At 32.9% G+C, this 20,611-nt stretch overlaps 2 protein-coding genes across 2 annotated transcripts; one reads left to right on the plus strand and one right to left on the minus strand.

Annotated features, from left to right (window-relative positions):
- Positions 1-9,533: 9,533 nt before the first annotated feature.
- On the minus strand, positions 9,534-10,831 carry LOC129801799 (deoxynucleotidyltransferase terminal-interacting protein 1). The gene is made up of 2 exons (XM_055847137.1): positions 10,368-10,831; positions 9,534-10,300 (listed from the first exon to the last, which is right to left on the minus strand). Exons 1-2 carry the CDS (start codon positions 10,608-10,610, stop codon positions 9,665-9,667), a joined length of 879 nt encoding a protein of 292 aa, XP_055703112.1. The 5' UTR covers positions 10,611-10,831; the 3' UTR covers positions 9,534-9,664.
- A 6,547-nt stretch (positions 10,832-17,378) lies between these two features.
- On the plus strand, positions 17,379-20,036 carry LOC129801793 (snurportin-1). The gene has a single exon (XM_055847130.1). It carries the CDS (start codon positions 17,542-17,544, stop codon positions 18,550-18,552), a length of 1,011 nt encoding a protein of 336 aa, XP_055703105.1. The 5' UTR covers positions 17,379-17,541; the 3' UTR covers positions 18,553-20,036.
- Positions 20,037-20,611: the final 575 nt, after the last annotated feature.

Here is a 20,611-nt window from a genome sequence, read left to right on the forward strand (position 1 = left end):
GTTTCCGACGGCCTCAAAATCCTAAATAGCAACCAATTTTATTGCTTTTTTTAGAATTTAATAGATCATTTGTCCTTGAGAATCCAATTCTAACTCATTTTTTTCCAAAAAATCTTGATTGATGAAGAATTAAAGCAGTTAAGCCATATAACTAAGTCTCAGGTCTGAAGCCCATATAACCAATACCTACAAATTGGGCCTAGGCTAATCTCTCGTGAAATGTAGGACCAGTTTGTATATATATAGATACTTTTTATCTCATTTTATTTATTTATTTATTTATTTTTTCAAAATAAAAATTATGTACCCCTCCCCCCGCCAACAAAATTTGAGACTTAGCCCCCCCCCCCTAACTTAAATCCTGGGTACGCCCTTGGTGAGAGACCAAGAGTGCTTATTGTGAAGATAGAGGGATGATCTCAGTGTTTCCAAATACCCGGGTATTTTGAAGTTGCCGGGTACCCGGTTTCCCTGAAATCCGTACTCGGGTACCCGGGTAGGAACCGGTTCCAACTATGAATTTTCGAACATATTTTTAACTGTGAAAAAATAAGTGTTTTAGTGTTTGAGGGCATTAAGGGGGGTGCAGGCAATCTCTTTCTTAGAGAATTGTAGTTTGTATGCCAAGCCAAACTATTTTAAAATCCAATATAAATAGGTATAGAAAATTTTCACCTGATGTTTGTACTCATTATACAAGAAAAAAATGGCATATAAATTATTAAGTACCCTTAAAATAGTGACGACATCTTTTTACGGCTGGATAATATTATTTTAATTTTTCCGACTACAAAGGACCAAATAATAAAATTTTGTTGCAGAATAGAAATTAATTAAAGAAAATAAATTCAATCAGTTTCATGTTTTTATTATAATTTTATTATTATAATGTTTTAGTACAGAAAGCGCTTTCAGCACTTCATCGTTCATTCTGTTCCGAATTTTAGAACAAAATTTGGATGAAGTGCTGAATGCCCTTTCTGATTCAACACTATTCTGGGAATTGTAAAAAGTGTTTGATACAGTCCTTCAAATAATTTCCCTCGACGGGAATTTTATTTAATTTTTTTGTAATCAGTGTACTTAATCAAAATATATTGAAAGTTATTATAAAGGGAAAAAAAACCCAACATTTTTTAGATCTCTTTGTAAATAAATTAATTGCTCTGGATATATTTAAAAGGTATCGAATGAACGAAAAGTAAAAGGCCAGTAAAAGTTTTAAAAAGAGCAGTATTAACAGTTAAAGAAAAAGCGGTCAGTAGAAAATAAGTCGTCAGTAAAAAATTAAACTTGATCAGTAAAAAATAAAAGATGATAAGTAAAAAATAAAAAGTGGCCAGTAAAACGGGGGTAGCAAAGCGTTCGCGGCTTTGCGAGCTGCTTTCTGGGAGTTCGAGCAGTTAAAATAAAAATTGATGACCAAAAAATTAAAAACAAGAAGTAAAAATATTCGAGTTGATCAATGAAAAATTAAAAATGAGCAGTAAAAAATAAAAATTGATCAGCAAAAAATTGAATTGAATTCAAATTAAAAGTGAGCAGCAAAAGTAAAATGCGGTCAGTATAAAATAAAATGTGAGCAGTAAAAAATAAAAAAATTGATCAGTATAATATAAAAAGTGGCCAGTTAAAAAAAAAAGAAGTCAGTAAAAAATAAAATGTGGTAAGTAAAAAATAAAGTGGCCAGTAAAAAAAGTGTTTAGCAAAAAATTAAAAATGAGCAGTAAAAACTAAAAATAGGTCAGTAAAAAATGAAAAGTTGTTAGTAATAAAATGAAAAGTGGTCAGTAAATAATTAATAAAATTTTTTCCTGACCATTTTTTATTTTTTACTGACCACATTTTATTTTTTGCAGACTAATTTTTTTATTTTTTCTGACCAATTTTCATTTTTTACTGCTCACTTTTAATTTCTTACTACGCACTTTTAAATTTTTTGCTGATCGACTCGAATACTTCTACTACGCATTTTTAATTTTTTGCTGACTAAGGTAAAGTACCCTTACTCGACCGGGTTCCTCTATTCGACCGGTGGGTCAATTTTTGAATATGTGATGGTGAATTTCATCAATTTCTATGAATTTGTCACTGATTCGTATTATTTAAAGAATAATTGACCTATTAATGTTAGATCATACACAAAATATTATAGCAAATATAAATAAATTGAATAAATAAATCTACCGGTCGAATAGAGGAACCGGTCGAATAAAGGGTACTTTACCTTATATTTTCCTTTTACTGACCATTCTAACTGCTCGAACTCCAAGAGAAAGCAGTTTTAACAATCGTGTTTTTTTTTTTACTTCTCTCCATCCTGGCTGCCAAACGGCAAGAGATATTGACTTCCGGTCTTCGGTAACCCCCCACAAGTCAACATTCTCTATCGAACTAACTTACCCAAGTTACCCTTCACCCTTTTTATCACCTCCAAAAACACATTTTTTAACTTTGCAAAAATTGGCCCTGACGATTTCTTTCATTTTTGAATATGTTTTGGAGGTAGTCCAGCTGAACATTTCGTCCTAAGACACCTATCATCGGAAAATTCGCCATCTTGAATTATTCAACGTCAAAAGCCTAATTTGCATCTAATTTGTTCAATTATTTAATTAAAAGGTTAAGATTTTTTTTGAAATCCTTTTCTTCAACAAAATTTTTAACTTCAAGATGGTTTTGTCGTGATTTATAGACAAATTAAATTCGAAAATAATTTTAAATACCCCAGAAAAACTTGCGAAAAGGTATATAAGGCAGAGTTCTTTCTCGGGAGTTCAAGCAGCTCGCAAAGGCTCGAACGCTTTGCCACCCCCGTTTTACAGACCACTTTTCATTTTTTACTTATCATCTTTTAACCCTCCAACAGTGTTTTCTTTAATATGCAAAAAAAGTTCTAAAACAATGTTTTCTAGGATAATTGTGATCCAATAAAGTCGAAAAAACCATCCATTCTTCATTATCTCTTTTAGTTTAGGCGCAAGGTGAGACAATATAAAAAATTTTTGAAACTCTTTTTGCTTCTAAAATTCACATTTTTAGTTTTTTAAATTTTTTTTTAAATAAAATATACAAAGTAGAATGACATATCTTTCAGTAAAAAATAAATTTATTTTAGTCAGATAATTTTAAATCGGTATTTTTATGGAAATTGGAAATGAGTTTTTTTGCACAAATATTTTTTGTTGCTTTTTCTCTGACCTGTCACACAAAACTGGGAATAGCAACAAAACGAAGAGTCAAAATGAGCTCAAACTTTCAAGAGATGTTTATAAGACTATTACCGAGAGAGTCGAAAAACACTAATTTTTTGTTTTGAATTTAAATGTTTAGGCATTTTTTAGAGGAATATTTTAAGCAAGTGCATCGAATCCAATACTTCTTACCAAATATAGTAAGTGTCATGAAACTTTTATCAAACAAAATTTAATTTTTGAATAAATAATTTGCCTATTAAACATTTAATTACATTAGGCGAATACATAAAATTTGTATTTAGTTAGTTAATATTTCATTTTATATTATTTTTATATAAAAATGAGCCATGGCGGAAAGTGGTAATATTCTAAAATTGATTCACCACCTGTCGCCATAACTTTTCAATAGACGACGGTAACTTCACTTCATAGATTCTCAGTTATCAAATCTACTTTGTTTACTTTCTGCAATAGTCTAATAATTTGATTTCTCAAATAAAAGTGAAGAAATATCATTGAATAATAATAATAATAAGGTGAACATGAGGAAAAAGAAATGCTGAATGTATTCTTTGCATAATATTGCCCAAATTAATCGAGTTTGGGCGTTTTCAAGAGGGTGGTGAGAAGTGGTTACAAAACTGGCGAAAAGTGGTAAAAAGTGGCGACAAAGTGCTTATTTTTGCATTGTTAATAAAAATCAGGTTTTTAGGTACTCCCGCGTTAAATTGTAGGACAATTGTTTTGACGAATCTAGAGCCAATATATCTAAGTAACTTTGTGTCAAATTTGAGTTGTCTGATTATAAGGGGTCAAAAGTTACATAATACAATTAATTTCACTTTTTCTTAAAAGTGGCGATAAGTGGTTACACTACCCTATAGAATTTTAGTTGTATAGCAAAATGCCGAAAATCACACATTAAATTCATGGATAAGCAACAGAGAATCACATATTGTCATTGTAGATATCGGAGAAGTAGTTCCATTGTAAATTGAAAATTCCTAGGGTTCCTTTTGGAACATTCAATTTAATTTTTCTAATAAAAACGGTTCCAGAACCGGTTCCAGAATCGATTCCAGAACCGATTCCATAGCTAGGAATCGGTTCCAATACCCGTGGAAAAATCTGGTGAGTACCCGGGTATTCAAGAACCGGGTACCCGGTCCGGGGCCCGTATCCTCCACTTTGTGAGAGAAGATTTTACGCGAACTTCTCTCCGTGACATTTTCGCATATTTTTCCCACATGCCTTCTCTCCGTACCCACGAATATCGGAGAGAATCAGGCGAGATTTTCGTGTGAAATTCTTTGTGGAAATCGCTTTTTGACAATCCGCGCAATGTTTTTGGTCGCAAAAAAACTGAATATACTGAAGTAATTATAAATTCAATGAATGAATAAACAATTAAATAACATTGTTATAAGCTTTGATTTATTCATCGCGACTCCTCTTAACACTTAACTGACTGGCAACGGCATTTCATGCCAAATTTCTCTTTTTAATATTTTACTACAGTAAAAAACTTAAAAAAGGCCTTTTGCATTTGCAATAATTCAATTATAAATACGTATTTATACGTATAAAGATTTTTTTTCATTTTCTTGTGGTTTTGTATATATTTTCTGAAAATTGTAAAATAATGCTAAAGTGAATTTTCAGAGATTTTTGTAACAAAAAACTAATTTCCATTGATTTTTTTCTTTTTTTTAGCAATTTGACAAGGATTATAGAATCCAAATCAACTATATATTTTCCTGTAAAATTTAAAAATTGTCATTTATAACTTGCTCTTTTTTTTCAAAATAATAAGTAAAATTCCAACAGGAATTCGTAAAAGAAAAAAGTGTAAAGTTACTTTTCACCTTATTTTTCTCTGCAATATTATTCGGCAACAATTCTTATTATTTATTTTTTCAATAATTTCACATTTTCTTATATTTTTTCTGATTTTTCAAACCAATTTTCAAGAGATGAGGCATATTAAATGTTAAGAGGTTACGAGTTTTCGTCAAGAAAAGTTTTCTTACTCGCTAATTTGGTATTGTTTTCGGATTTGACTAGTATATTTGTAATATTTTTGCAATACTTGAGAACCTCGACAAATATTCATGATATTTTCGCATTCGATTATCAATTCGCACTTACGCTATTTTAATGGCAGTTTCAGGATTTTTTTGTTTTTTCGATTATTACAGAATTAGATATAGAATTTTATTCCCTTTCAGCATCCGGTTTTATCTCTATTATATAAGAACTTATAGTCGATTTGAGAAAAATAGAAAGATCGTTGAATATTTTAAATTTAGAAGGTACTGGATATACACCCGTCTGACACAGGGTAAGGGGGCCCAGCGTTGAGCCATTAAATTAACACCCATCTATAGGAACTATTTTAGCCCTCATCGGCAAGATCCGAGTGGTAGGCACAAATTAAGGACTGAATCTTGCCACGGATATCAATGGCGGTGGAATGAAACTGTCAATTGCACATCCTGATTTCACCTTCGAATTTTATACAAATGACAAAAGCTACAAAGATATGGATATGTTTTATTGAACCACGATGAACGATTTAACACTTTAGAAAAGCAAAAACTATTATGAAAAAAATTGTCTCCTAAAAAATACCCCGAAAGGAAATAAAAACACGTATTTCAAGATTGGAAATTTGTTTATTGTTACCACGACACTTTTCTCTACACGAAACGCACTCACGCACTATTATTATTATTATAAAAAAACACTAAAAACACTGAGAATCTTTGTGATAATTTTAAAAACAAATGAAATATTTTGGAAAATATTCCATCTTGTCACTGACAGCCGAGTAACACGGCCGGCAACATAATTTTCGTAGTTCCGCTGCTCACCACCATGAACGCAAAACAGTGTCCTTCACATATATTTAGTAAGGGGTATTTTGTATGGGAGCTTCTTAAAAGTAAGGTATGAAAGATAGGGGTTAATTGAGGCTATAATCCACGCTTACCTGGTCAGACGGGCATTTACAATCACCCAAGAGTAAAATTCAAAATTGATACATTTTTCGCGGAAAATTCTAGACATTATCCGTTTTCTTTTCTATTTTAAGTGGAGTATTTGAAGGAATTTTCACAAATAAAGACTTTATTAACCTAAAGAAAAGCGTTTCAAACATTGTAAATAGTTTTTCAATAGAGAAGTTACAATTTTACTTAGATTTTATGTCGAATAAAAAAGGATAATATAGATGCGAATATCAAGAATATCACTCAATATATTTTTTTTCTAATTCAAGGAAGAACACATAACTACACGATTTTTAAATAATTGTTCAATTATTATCCATTTATTAATTTTAGAATAAGTGATATTATTTCACAGCTTAAAATATTTGTTATGTTTGTTCTTGACATCTAACAATTTCAACTTACTGAAAAAAAAACCTTTTCCCGATAAACTCCATTTTTATAAATTATGCGATCTTTTTTCTCCGGTTTTAGTTAAAACAAAACTTAAGAGTTTTAAAGAGTTCACGGCCAAGTAAACTGCTAAAAATCTGTTCAATTACGTGTTTATTAAGAATATAAATAGGTTAATCAAAGATCTAATCATTAAATGGCCACAACCGTTTTCTTATTTACGAGAGCTGAAACAAAGTAATCTTAAAATAAAAAAAATTGGAAAATGATTGTTATTAAACTCAAAAAATTAGAAAAATAATTAGAGTAATAATATTAAAAAAATCGAAATTCCTGCAGTTTATTAAGAAAAAAACTTCATTGAAATTTATTATAAATATACGGAAATTGTATTTATTAAGTGAAATAATCATTTAAAAACCATTTAAAACTTTTAAACGCGATATTTTAATTTATTTGCTCATTTTCTATGTAAATTAATCAAATTCTCACCGGGAATACCACTCGAGAATTCTCCCTGATTTTTGATGAGAAAAATTCCAATCGAAAATTTCGTGGATGTCAAATAGGCGAGTTCCACACGGAGAGTTGGCTTTTCCCACAAAATCAAACTCTCACATCTGGAGGATACGGCCCCTGGAAACACTTTTCTTGAATATTAGGTGAGATTCTTAACAATCTCACCTACTATAATCCTAACAAAATTTCATGTCGTCCGATCGACCTCAAACTTGGCCAAAATGTGTTTCGCCACTTCCTGATCACGAATATATATGTGGCTATTTTACGTTCCCGGCCGGCAGGCCGGCCGGCCGCTCTTTGGAGCTTAATAGCTCCTAAACTAAAAAAGATATCGACTTGCGGTTTTCGGCAAAGGTTATATATCGGGTGAAAATTGCAACTTGGTGCATTGACCCCCCACCCCCCACCCCTCCTTCCGCCATTTTGAAGACCCCCCTTTTTTTGTTTTCTCAATAGCTCCGCCCCTATGGCATCGAGCGGGCTCAAATTTTAGTATGTTATAGCTGGGCCTTAGAGCTTTCCATCAATACCAAACTTAAGGTCCCCCGACCCCCCTGACCCGAGCTATAAGGGTCCAAAAAAAATTTCTTAAAATGGCCATAACTCCGGTTCTAATTGTCAGAATTTAAAAAGTGAGGGCTTTTTGGAAAGCTCTCGTGAAATGCCACCTCCCCTTCTAACATCGCAAGTTCATAAAACCACCGCTAGGGGCGCTATTATTAAAAAGAAAATTTTTAAATTTTATAAGTTAAATAACTCAAAAATTCCATTGTGCATCGGGCTGAAATTTTAGTATGTTGTAGCCGTTGATTATACCTATCAAACAAAAAAAACCTTAAGTCGATCCATAACCCCTGACCCGAGCTATAAGGGGTCAAAGTTTGAACATTGACCGGCCTCTATCTCCGGTTCTAACTAACATAGCGACCTAAATTTTACCTTTTTGATTTCGTCTCGATGAGCACTTTCAGATGGAAGTTCAAAAAGTCACCACAGGTGGCGCTGTGATAGCGTCAAAATTCATCGAAATTCAAAGTCACTTTTCTCAAAAACGGCATTGTGCAAGTTAATCAAATTTTAGTATGTTGTAGTCCAGTCTAGGACGTTTCCAAAATGGTGCGTATGTGCGCTGTGGTTAAAACAGAACCGGAGATATGAGGGGTCAAAGTTCACAAAATTCAAAAAATCATATCTCCGGTTCTATGTGACCGATTTTGATGAATGTGGGCTTAAACGAAAGATCTCACCAAATGCTACAACTTTCTAGAATATTTGAACTTCGTGGGACCAACACCAGGGGCGCCACAGTCGAAAAACCAATTTCAATATCACATAACCTCAATTATCTCGACTGTCGCTGAACCGATTTTGATGATTACTTCGACATAATTATAGAGCACATTTGTCTCTACATTTCGTCCATACATCATTTTCCACTCAGACTACGCTATCACTCCGATTTTGCCGTTTAAGTGTGAAAAAATTGATTTTTCCAATAATAACGCTTTGAAATCACTCAGATGCCAATTTGACTGCCTCTACTCCACCAATACACTTAAAATAGGGGTTTAAATGGAAAGTCCCGCAAAATACAACAATTCTTTGATATAGTTGAAGTTCAACAAATGACTACTTGGGGAACTCTGGATGAAAAAACGAGTTAAGAAACAAAAAACCTCGCTTATCTTGGCTTCTGAGTAATCGATGAGTTCAAGTTCTACGGCAAAATTATAGAGAACATTCTGGTCTACATTTCACCCATATAACACTTTTCTGTCAGTTCATCCAAATCCTTGATATTTTGGTTCAAATACAAAACTTGTATAATTTCACGAATTTTATTCAAGATAACTGAATGGCGTCTCCCAACTTCAGCTCCAAATCGAATTTGCATGCACTCCGAATTAGCTCACGTTAAGAATCTCACCTACATAAGCCGGTTAGGATTATCTGTCCCTTTCACTACCCCTAGCCGTTTAAAAGGCAAATTCGAAACAAAATTGAAACATATTATGAATTTTTGTTTTTCGATAATTTTTATTGCTATAACTTTAAAAGCGACAAAAATTACAAACTAATTTAAATTTACAAGTGGTCCTCTCTTTCTATTTATTTATTTAGATTTTAGTCTCATCCAAAAGCAAGATTTGCTATAATTAAATCCTAAATGCCTTTTTCTATCACTTCAGGGATAAGAAAAATGCACAATAACTATCGCTAATATATATATTAGGAAACCTCTATTTTGTCATCTTCTTTTCTACATAAATTCCTTTGCTAAATTTTTAGATTGTGTATAATAAGTGTAATAATTTGTGTTGATCCACATGATAAAATTGGAATAAAAATAAGTAAATAAAAAGAAATATTGGTAAATTGATCAAATTGGTTAATCTTCTATAAGGTAGCCTTTTGATTAGGAGATTTGGTGAAACCTTCAAAATACGGAAAAATAATTGGCTAAAATCCAACAAGGATCAGGCAAGAAGCTCAAGCGAGAAGGGAAAAGTAGAAGCCTTTAAAAGGAGCATTTGAAGAAATTTACGTTTCCTCTGGAGATAAATCGGTCTGTTTGGCCAGAAGGGCAGAGAGAGTGGCATGGGATGAGCTAAGTGAGCTCTTGGGCTTCAGGGTTTGTGCCTTGGTCAAATCTCCATTTCCTGAATTGATTTTTTTAAGCATAAATTCCGGAAGTCTCAATATCTGCAAATCACCAACTTTCACTGAATTCCTGTATTCTGGACGTCCTTCGGCAAGCTTTAGGAGTTCTTCGTGGAGCAGAAGAGTTGCTGGTGTATTTCTACTGGGTATAATCTTCTGACTCACCAACCATTCTCTATCCTGGAAATCTGGCTGATAGTTTGTCAATTCAGGATGCTTAGCCAAAATTCTCTCCCTCTCAAACACCTTGCTAGCCTGTGACTCCAATACAAAATTTATTTCTGTCTTTGGAGTCTTCTGGGGCCGAATTGTTGATCCTACAGTTGTCTCTGGAATTGTATTCGAACGCTTGGGAGGTGTTAAATTTTCAATTTCCATTTCCTTTCGCTTCCTTGGCCCACTTTTCCCACTACCAGCTGCTGAACTTTCCCCTTGACCATTCTCCTCTTCCTCATTCCACTTTGTCTCCAGAAAATCCTTAGCTCCAACCAGAAGAGCTACACAAACTCTATGAATCTATTCCCCCCAAAAAAAAATATCCATCATTATTTTTATAAGGTCCAAAAAGGTAATCTCATTCTACCTGCTCATCGGTGATTGAATGTTCCCCAAGATTCTCTTTAATATTCTTCATGGCCGGCAAGAAATATTTCTCTCGAAATTTGGCCACAATCCCCAAAACTTCCTTACTAAAAGGCTCCTGGACATTGAGGCGCAACAATTCCAGAGCACTATTGGCGGCGTCAAAGTGAGTAGCTGGATAGCAGGGCATTCCGCCCCACATGTACCGCTGCTTCAGACTCAAGAGTACACTATTCTCAGTCATTTTCACCCGAAATGAGCACAATGCAAGTAAAGTGTGGAAGTATTCCAGGTGGATGGACTTTTAACTTTGAAAATGCCTCGACTCGACTGTATAATATTGCCTAACACTAGGCGATTTTCACACCACCGCCGTCTTTGACATTCGCATAGAAAGTGGCGACGCCTGATATTGAGTACAGAAAGCTTAGAGGGAAAATGCAGGTGAACCCGGTGAACCTCACGCATATATTCTACATCTACACAATAAAATTGTACATAGATTTGCAAAGATAGAAAGTAATTTAATTTAACCCTTTAACGATGAGACACTTTTTACGGACTGAAAATCAACAATAAAAATAAAATGAGAAACATAATGAATGATAAGTTTTACATCTATCCTTGGAAAATCCAACAGAGTCTTATTCGCTGTATTTTGTGCTTCTATGAACGATAGGGACAAAAATAACCCAAAAATTTAAGTAATTTTTCTGACAATACCAATGAATTAAATATTTTTCGCTTTAATGAAAAATATTACGTATTGGTATTGTAGTTTTTATTGCCAAAAGGGTTTTGCTTAAAAAAAAAATTGGAAGTGTAAAAAATAAATAAAATCAATTACAGTAGAGTCTCGCTATAGTCCATATTTGGTTTCAAATTTGACACTTGGGTCGCACTATAGTCCATGTAATTTTTTAAAATTATCAATGATTTTTAGTATTGAAATTGCTCGACGGCTTCCACTTTCTTTGCGATTGTGGTACTTGCCCTTGCTCTCTTCATTGTGGATCACAATTATCACAACTACTTAATAAAGTTTGCCAAAAATATTAAAATAATTATGCATGTCGCATACTAAAAAACATAACCTAACTTAAAATCAGTGTTTTGAAAACAACGGTCGATAAATTGTGGACTATAGAGCGATGGCCTATAGCGAGACTCTACTGTAATTTAATTTAACCCTTTAACGACGAGACACTTTTTACGGACCGAAAATCAACAATAAAAATTAAACTGAGAAACATAATCAATGATAAGTTTTACATCTAACCTTGGAAAGTCCAACAGAGTCATATTCGGTGTATTTTGTGCTTCTATGAACGATAGGGACAAAAATAACCCAAAAATTTAAGTAATTTTTCTGACAATACCAATGAATAATATTTTTCGCTTTAATGAAAAATATTACGTATTAGTATATTTTATTGCCAAAAGGGTTTTGCTTTAAAAAAAATTGGTAGTATTAAAAATTAATAAAATCAATTATGAATTTGAGAATTTAAAAATTCGTCATTTTTTTTAGCTTAAATATTTACTACATAGCAAATATAGTCCAGAGACTTGCAAAAAATATTGCAGATTCCTTCAATCTTCTACTTTGCAATTATGCACAGACATAAGAAAAAAAATAACTTTAGGAAATCGGGAAAAATTATTTTCTTTATGAAACACCGGTGTTCCAATCGTCCTTAAAAGGTTAAAAGGATTTAGTTAATTTTTTATTTTGATTTTATTTTATTTATTATTAATGTTTTTATTAATTGTTATTTTTATTATTTTTATTTATGTTTATTATTAATGTTTAGGGTGGAGTAAATACTTTTGGCCACTTTTAGGGTTCATGTGCTTGTAATTTTTATAATCTTTATTTAAATAAAATGAAATTTTGTACAAAGATACCTTATGCCCTAGACACACTTACGACTTAAGCCGAGAGACGGCTTAGTGGAAAATGATGGAAATGCACTTTAGCCATTATTCCTAATACAATTACGCTAAGCCGTATCTCGGCTAATCCTCAGGTCTGTCAAGGCCCTTACAGTCGTTTTTTCCTATTAATCCAAGAGAATTCCCAAAATTTTTTGTATATTTTAGTGAAAAATTCATCTTATGCAAGTATGCATGTTTCAGTACTTTTGGCCACTTTGTAAGCGCTTTTGGCCATTGTGTGTTAGCACTTTTGGCCACTTGTTTCCAATAGAATTTTAATAAAATAACAGAAGAAATAGCTCTCGAAAACATTCACAAATACACAGCACAAGTCCTATTCTTATTTAATACCAATTTTATGTTATTATTAGAGTATTTTAAACAACTTTTTGCACATTTTCTATTTGATGTAAAAATCAGTCAAAAGTCACGATTGGTTTTACTGAAATCCGGAAGGTGCGCCACGTGTAAAATGTATGGGAAAATTAATGGCCAAAAGTACTTACACAGCCGAAAATGTAAGCCCTTTTAGCCACATCCGATTTTCATTTAATTTGTTAGAAAATCTTATTAAGAATGATATCACAATAAAATTTAGTTAATTAAGAAATGGACTTTCATTGAATAACACCAAATATTTTCATCAAAAATATGAAATAATGCAAAACAATTTCTCTTAACATTACCAAGTTTCTTAAGAATCCCATGTTTTTAGTGATTGTTTACCTTGTCGAGAATTTCTCTCAATAACTTAGAATTAATCAAGTTGATACAAAATCAAATATGGTTTTCTAATTCGTTAGATTAGAAGTCACGAAATAAGACTCATTTTCCTGTTCTAAATAAACTCATAATTGCCTTACAATGTGATTTTACTTTAGGTGGCCAAAAGTGCTTACATGGCCAGAAGGGCTGACTCTACCCTATTATTATTAGGGGAAAGTTCCCATGCTTTGAACGGTCCCAAGCTTTATAATGACAAATTTTTTCCTATGTTTTTCAATAAATCTGTCTCATTGCACTCATATTTCAAGAACAATGAGACAGTGTCCTGTTTTTAAAATATATTGCGGAGTCAAATTTATTCTGAAACATAGAACAAAAATTAGTCATTATAAAGCTTGGGGCCGTGCAAAACATGGACACCTTCCCCTATAGTTATTATTAATGTTATTTTAAATATTTATAACTATCAGTAAAAATTATATTTGTTATTAATTAGAACTAAAATTTAAATTCAATTTAATACGCATATTAATCGATATTAATAGTGCAATTTTCAAGGCAATAAAGGACATTTAAAAATTTTGGTGTCTCATGGTCTCTACTCATACAACTTTTCCAGTGGGTATAACCTTGTGCCACACTAATTTTAGACATGAAAAGCTTTCTAGCGAAATTGGTAGTTGCAAGAAAGGATTCCAAAAATTCTGCAAGGTAGCTCTAACATGTGTAAAATGTGTTCCCTTTTATATGCTTGTATCAAAGGTTGATAAAAAAAAAACATCATTATCTGTACTGTTTCTTCATATTTCGAAATCTGCGGGCAAGTGTCCTCTAAAACACATATTTAAAAACGTTTTTAATTTATTCTGTATGTCTTGTTGTATTCCTAATGCATTAAGCATAAAATAGCTGAATCAGAGATTTCATAGGTTGTTCCCTCTTATTGTAGTGACGTATTAATCTCAAAATATATGGGGAAAACGTATAGTACAAATTTGTGCCACTAATTTTGTCAATTATTTGACCGTTATAGCATCGATAGCGTTCAAATGTCTGTAATTAGTAATACAGTAGAGTTCCTTAAATTTGAACATTTGGGGGGTATAGTGGTATAGATGACATTTCTCACTCCTCAAATTTGAAGAACATTTTCAAAAACGTAATGGAATTCATGTTGAATTCACTTTTCCTAAATTGAGGAAAATAATTTTAGAGAATTTTATCAATTGAATTTGTTGTTAAATAGGTGGAATTTGTGGAGGAAATTAATATAATACGACAATATTGAGGAAACACCAGAGAAAAATAGTTCTATTTCAGACTCTATGGACAAAATTCCTTTTACATAACCTCATATTTTACATTTGGAATGTAATCTTCGTCGTTCAAATTTGGGGAGTTCAAAGGACAATGGGCGGAAATGTATGGTAGCTGCCCCAACCCTTCGCCAAAGATGGGACTAGGCCCATTTTGTAGGTATTGGTGTATGACTTAAAAATTACCGAGACCCAAGTCAAAAAGGACTGTCAATCCTTGGGAGATTAACAATATCCTTCTGAAAATTCGCAACTTTGACAACTTATTACTCGAAAACTGCTTAACCGATCTTAAACAAATTCGGGACAAAGTCGATATATGACTTAAGCTTTAAATAAATATTTTCAGATTTACCCTTTGACTGCTCCATCTGGTAGCTCCCATACAAACTTGCCATGTTTTAAAGCCATCGCTCATTACAGGGCAACAAAAGAAAAACTTATGTTGTTTAATGGAAAATCACAGGTATTTGAGACATTTCTCTAGATACAATCCTTTTTTATGAATTTGAAGGATGGTAAAAGATTTGTAAGGCAGATCTGGAAAATTGCAGGGAAAATGAAGAGGAAGTTCCAGGAAAATTTTCTTTGAGTCTTTATTTACAAATTATACTTAAAAAGGATCAATATACGATTAACCGTTTTTGTATAAAAGGAGTTTTGCAAAAAAATCATTACAATTCTTATACATATATTTTATGTTTTAGTGCTTTTTCTACATACTTTTGGGATTGGTCCCGGAACAAAAGTTGTTACAGTAGAGTCTCCTAAATTCGAACGCTCGGGGGGTATTTTTAACATTTCTCACCTCCCAAATTCGAACGATTTTTTCAAAACCAACGAAATTTGTGTGAGATTAAATTGTACTTTGAATCAAATTCCCGTACTTTCTCGGAAGTCTTAGTGGTAACATACTTCCTTTTCATTTTACCCGACCATAATGTATGTAAACATTCAGGAAGAAGCACATAAATATGATTTTCATTCACCAAGAATACAAATTTTCTAACATAACCTCACAATTGACATTTTGAATCCAAACGGCGTTCGAATTTAAGAGATTCAGATTTGAGAGACTCTACTGTACCTTTGCCAATACCTATACGATGGTATAGGTCTCATTCGTGGCGAAAGGTTGGACCGTTTTGCCTATTGTCTTTTGAGGAACTCGACTGTAGTTAGAATTTAGATTTTTCAAACAAGGCAAACTTGGCCCTTTCAAACCCCCCTGACCTAAGATATCGATCATAAAAGAATAAATTCCTAAAATTTAATTTTACAAATTTTAATTTTAATTTTCTCCTCCTTAAAAATACAGTAGACTCTCTTAAATTTGGGCATATGGGAGCGAAATGTCAGCCGAATTAGACAGAAATTCGGGCGACAAACTTTTTGAAATGCAACAATTTTTTATTCATGTGCATAAGGTAAAGGAAGTATATATCGGCCATGTATCTTGTATCGGCCAGCTTGTAGAAGATATCGGCCACCAAGATAAAATGAATATTTAAAAATTTACAAACTACGTTTTACCAGTTATCTAATGCAAAATATATTGCGTTTGTTCATATGTAATCTTCTGAATTAAGTTTTTCGTCAAATTTTTAAGAAAATATAATTATTCATCTAATTTATTGAATCACTGTATTGAAGTCTTAATCAAAATTCAGCCATTTCTCAAATTCTTATGATTTTATACTAGAATTTCAGTGACACAAAATAAGGAATTATACTTTATTTAAATGATTTACGAATCTGTCAGAATGTAAAAAATATTACTCAGTTATTCCACTTTTAGTATCAGAACATTTTTTAATTATCTCGCTACGCATAATACGAATTAATTTGTTAATTGAGAATAAGTACGTTTTGTTCCAAGTGCAGAGCTCACCGGCCATTTTGCATCGCATTTCGATGTCATTTTCGCGAGCAGTTGAGGTTATGTTTTTGTTGTGAAGAAGAATTTCCTCAGGTGAATTTTGCATTTTAGCAATGTTAAACATCTTGAAAGATGTCTTAGAATGTGCAATATGCTGAGAAAGGGTTAAAAAATGTGCTGGATGCCATGACGGCAGGTGATTCCTCTCGAAAACGTCTGCAAAGTAAGGAGTGCCCAGAATGACCCTGAATGATAAACTTTCCGGAAGACAATCAAACGGAAAATCACTGGTAAGCTTGTACTAAGTAGGAAAAAGAATAAATTAAGCTTGTGGAGTATCGTGAATCAAGCCGAAATTGGATTTCTTGTCCTTAAATACGAGCTCCAGAATTGGATCAATATGGCGAAAATGAGAAGATGCAGACACCCTTCACTAAAAATCTCCCTGGAAAGTGGTAAAAACTGGTCCTGATGGTTGGCTTCTGATAAGAGGTGGATGACAGACAGTTTTTCTTCAAGTACCACGTAATTAATTAGAAAAATATTCAAATTTGTAATATTTTTAAAGGGGTTTTATTTTTTGGCCGATATCTGCTACACTCCCGGCCGATATCTCCCTCATCTGCTTTCATATGGCCGATGCAATATGCGCAGTGCATGGTTGCAATTTTACCAATTATTTTACTAATTTCTCTGAATATTAAGAAATCAAATGTAGAGATATAGATAAATGGAATACTAGAGTTCCAATTGACATATTTTAATATGCCAAAAATTGGTTTAGAGCTTTTATTTTAAGCAAATTATTGAGCATTTTTCTTAACTGGCCGATACTTACTTCCCTTACCTTATAGATATTGAGTTTATACACTCATATATAACGTAAATTGCATGAAAATCCCTCAATAATGCAAAATCACATCAAAACTAAGACAAACCATGCCAAATTTGAGCATATTTGATTCATTTGATAATCATAATCAAACTTGAAAAATGACAACAAACTTTTTTCAAATTTAACTGCTGCCCGAATTAAAAAGTAGCCCGATATTAAAAGAGCCGAATTAGCGAGAATCTACTGTATTCGATTTGAACCATATGCAAAAGACCTTTCCGAAGTAGTACGCGTATGTGAGCAGTACTAATTTTTTAACTGACATTTTTGCGGCGCTTCACGAAGTCCACCGAGTTTGTTTACGTTTTTCATGCAGTAAAATTTTCTCGAGGGAATTTTTGTGCTGTTTCTGCTCCCTCGAGATACTGACGCAGTTTGCCAAGACAAAGAATAAGACTATAGCATCAGTGAAAACTTTACCATGGACGAAATTTTTGTGAGCAAGTACCGGGAGCTGTATAAAAGCCGATCGTTCGGCAGAGAGGAGAGTCAAAGTGAAAGGAGACGGAGATTGCTGGAGGAACAGCGTCGTCAGAGATCCCTGACTGTTGATGAACATCGAGGTATATCTGCATTCATTCAGAAACAACCCAAAGAGACAAAATCCAAGGAAAAACCTGCTATTTTTGATCGGTTTTACGCCAATAAATTGCAACTATCTGAGTGGATGAGAGAAAAGCCCGAGGATCTGGACAATTGGTTTGTGGTTCCCTGTCCAAAAGGTAAACGCTGCTTGGTGGTGGCCAGTGATAGGACAAGGGTTTACAGTAAAACAGGAAAGATGCTGAATACATTCAGATCGAGTCTGGAGGGAGGGAAGTATGTCACTGTCCTGGATTGCATTTACAATCGTCCCAAAAGAGAATTTCACGTTCTGGACTGCTTAGTGTACAGAAATCAGGAATTTATCAATTGTGAGACAGCTTTTAGATTTTTCTGGCTCACCTCGAAATTCCTGGAGTACGACCACGCAGTGATTCATCGAGATAATCACTTTGCCTTCCACTATATCCCACGATTTGACTGTGCCGACGAAGCATCACTAGCCAGCGCTTTCGGCACACATCCACACTGGTCAGAAAACTCTCCTCCATTAGACGGTTTCCTGTTCTACCACAAGGAGGCTTCCTACACTTACGGCACAACTCCTCTTGTCGGATGGCTCTTTTCCTTCATGCTGACCGAGATCCTTGGTATCCCTTTTCTTCATTCAGAATACCAAAAATCCCCTCCGGACTACACAACAGCTCAGGAGTACATGGAAGCATTTGATAAGCGACAAAAGGCCAAAAACCGCCGAGGACGAAGGGATAGCCGCATGGAAGTTGAAGAAGGAAATTCCAGCACAGTGCTAGAGGAGCAAAAGCAACTAGAATCAGGGGAACTGGACATGGAGCCGGAATTTCATGAAGAGGACAAATTACTCACATAAACTGTTTGCGACAATCGAGTAATAAAGGCACTCTCTCAAGCTTTAATGACCAAAAATCTAAAAAAAAAAAAGTTACCTGTGTTTGTATTCCCGCGAAATATAAACAGTAGAAGATCTTTAGAAAGATTCTCTTTAACGATTTCCTTCTCAAGGAACAAGGTTTTCTAACCATTTTTCTTTTTAGAGTTTATTTTAAAATTCACGAAGTTTTCGAATATACTCAGGGTGGCCAAAAAAAATCCATAGTGATAAATTTTGCTTAACTTGGTAGTAAATTTGAAACAGATTGGACCAGACCAGATGTATTAAGAAAAAAACAATGAAAATTTTTAATATTAATAATAATAGAAATTCTGTAAGCTTAATCATATAGGGTAAGTGTGCCAAATTCCGGCCAGCTTGCAATTTCGCCCATATTTTTTGTTCCTCGAATTTTCATGAATTTTTAGTTTTGGGATACTTGTGAGATTGTACAATGCAAAAAAATAACAAAAAATGACGCTTCGACGAGCAAGATAATCTGAAAAAGACATTGAAAGAATGAGAATGAAGGTGGCCGAAATAGGCCACCAAAGCTATGTCTAAATTTTTATTTATTTTAAAATGTATTAAGAATGATTTTAGAGAAAATAAAAATGATAAACTGTCTGCAAGGTTCCAAGCAACACTCCTTATAAAAGAGTAATAAAAATATTCAATTTATATTAAAAATATTACATTTAAAACTTGAGACTTTGTCGCTTGCATGCAACTATGCCGAAATTTGTCACACTTACCCTAACGCTTTTTATAGACGATTAACAACAACTAGAAAAAATCGCTTATCACAAATGAACAAACCAAATAAGTTCATTATTCATACTTAGCATTGTATTTAAGGAACTAAAAATAATGTAAAAATAAAATATTAAAATATTGTAATTAGACAAAGGAATTTGAAAAATTTGCATAATCGATCATTTTATGTTCAACATGTTTAGGCTTAATTCTTTTATCCCAAAATGAACAATATCTGAGTTCCTTACAAAAAAATGTCAATTAATTTACTCTGTGTCGTAATTTTGTTCGAATTATGCCCTTTTTCCATTTTAGGCATTCAACTCGTACTTAAGCAATATCCACATGCAATTTAATATTAATTTATATTACTATAATAGCGTCATAGCTTATTCTGATTGACTACAGAATTTTTGAATATTTGTAAGTTATAGCCAATCAGACAACTCTATTTCACACAAAGATTTCATTACATTAAAAATTAATTACCAATGTCTTGTAAAAATTTTATTATTTTACTGTGACCAAAAAGGTGGCACACAATAAAGTTTCTTCGAATATTTATTATTATTTGGCCCAATATATTTTTGGCACATGTTGAGAGTGTAGGAAATGTATAATACCTAATATATTTTTCGAAAATTGAAAAAAATATATTAAATCTGCAAGAATAAAGAAAAACTTTAATTATTGAAAATTCACAAAAATTTGTTTTTTTTTACCTTTATTGCGATTCCCAAATTTAACCAATTTAAAATGCAAACTAATGATGCTAATTCAGTTATCACCGTTATCACTTAGGGTGGAAGCACTTAGGGGACACCGGGGCAGATTTAACCAGTAAATGAAATTTTTCTTTGTGAATAATTTGTGAAATAATATATAATTCAGGTTGATATATATTTCAATGAATTGAGAGATAGTTAATTATTCTGAATAAATCCCCCAAAATAAATTTTAAAAGTAATAGAGTTGATTTTCAGATAAAAATTAGTTACCGGTCATGAACTATGAACCGGTACATTACCGATTTAAAACCAATTGGAACCGGTTGTTTTGTCGGAAATTCCAAGACCTTTCCAACGACCCCAAACATGACCCCATTCGGTTGATAAATGCGCTCTCTAGTAGTGATTCCAAATAACCGGATTTTTAGGATAGACGGTTAACCGGTTTTGGAAGGGTCTGAAACCGGATAATCGATTTAAAACCGATTTTTGAGCAGTTTTTCATGACTTGAACTTTGAAGTAATATTTAACAATATTACTTTTATTTATTTAT

The sequence above is a fragment of the Phlebotomus papatasi genome, chromosome 2 (assembly GCF_024763615.1).
Source record: "Phlebotomus papatasi isolate M1 chromosome 2, Ppap_2.1, whole genome shotgun sequence".
In the NCBI taxonomy this organism is placed as follows: domain Eukaryota; kingdom Metazoa; phylum Arthropoda; class Insecta; order Diptera; family Psychodidae; genus Phlebotomus; species Phlebotomus papatasi.

What these genes read in the sequence shown, in the direction of transcription:
- LOC129801799 (XM_055847137.1), bottom strand. Translation starts at nt 10,610, where the DNA reads ATGACTGAGAATAGTGTACTCTTGAGTCTGAAGCAGCGGTACATGTGG. An exon ending in ATTCAATCACCGATGAGCAG is followed by an intron (nt 10,301 to 10,367) that starts GTAGAATGAGAT and finishes TGGGGGGAATAG; the next exon opens with ATTCATAGAGTTTGTGTAGC.
- LOC129801793 (XM_055847130.1), top strand. Translation starts at nt 17,542, where the DNA reads ATGGACGAAATTTTTGTGAGCAAGTACCGGGAGCTGTATAAAAGCCGA.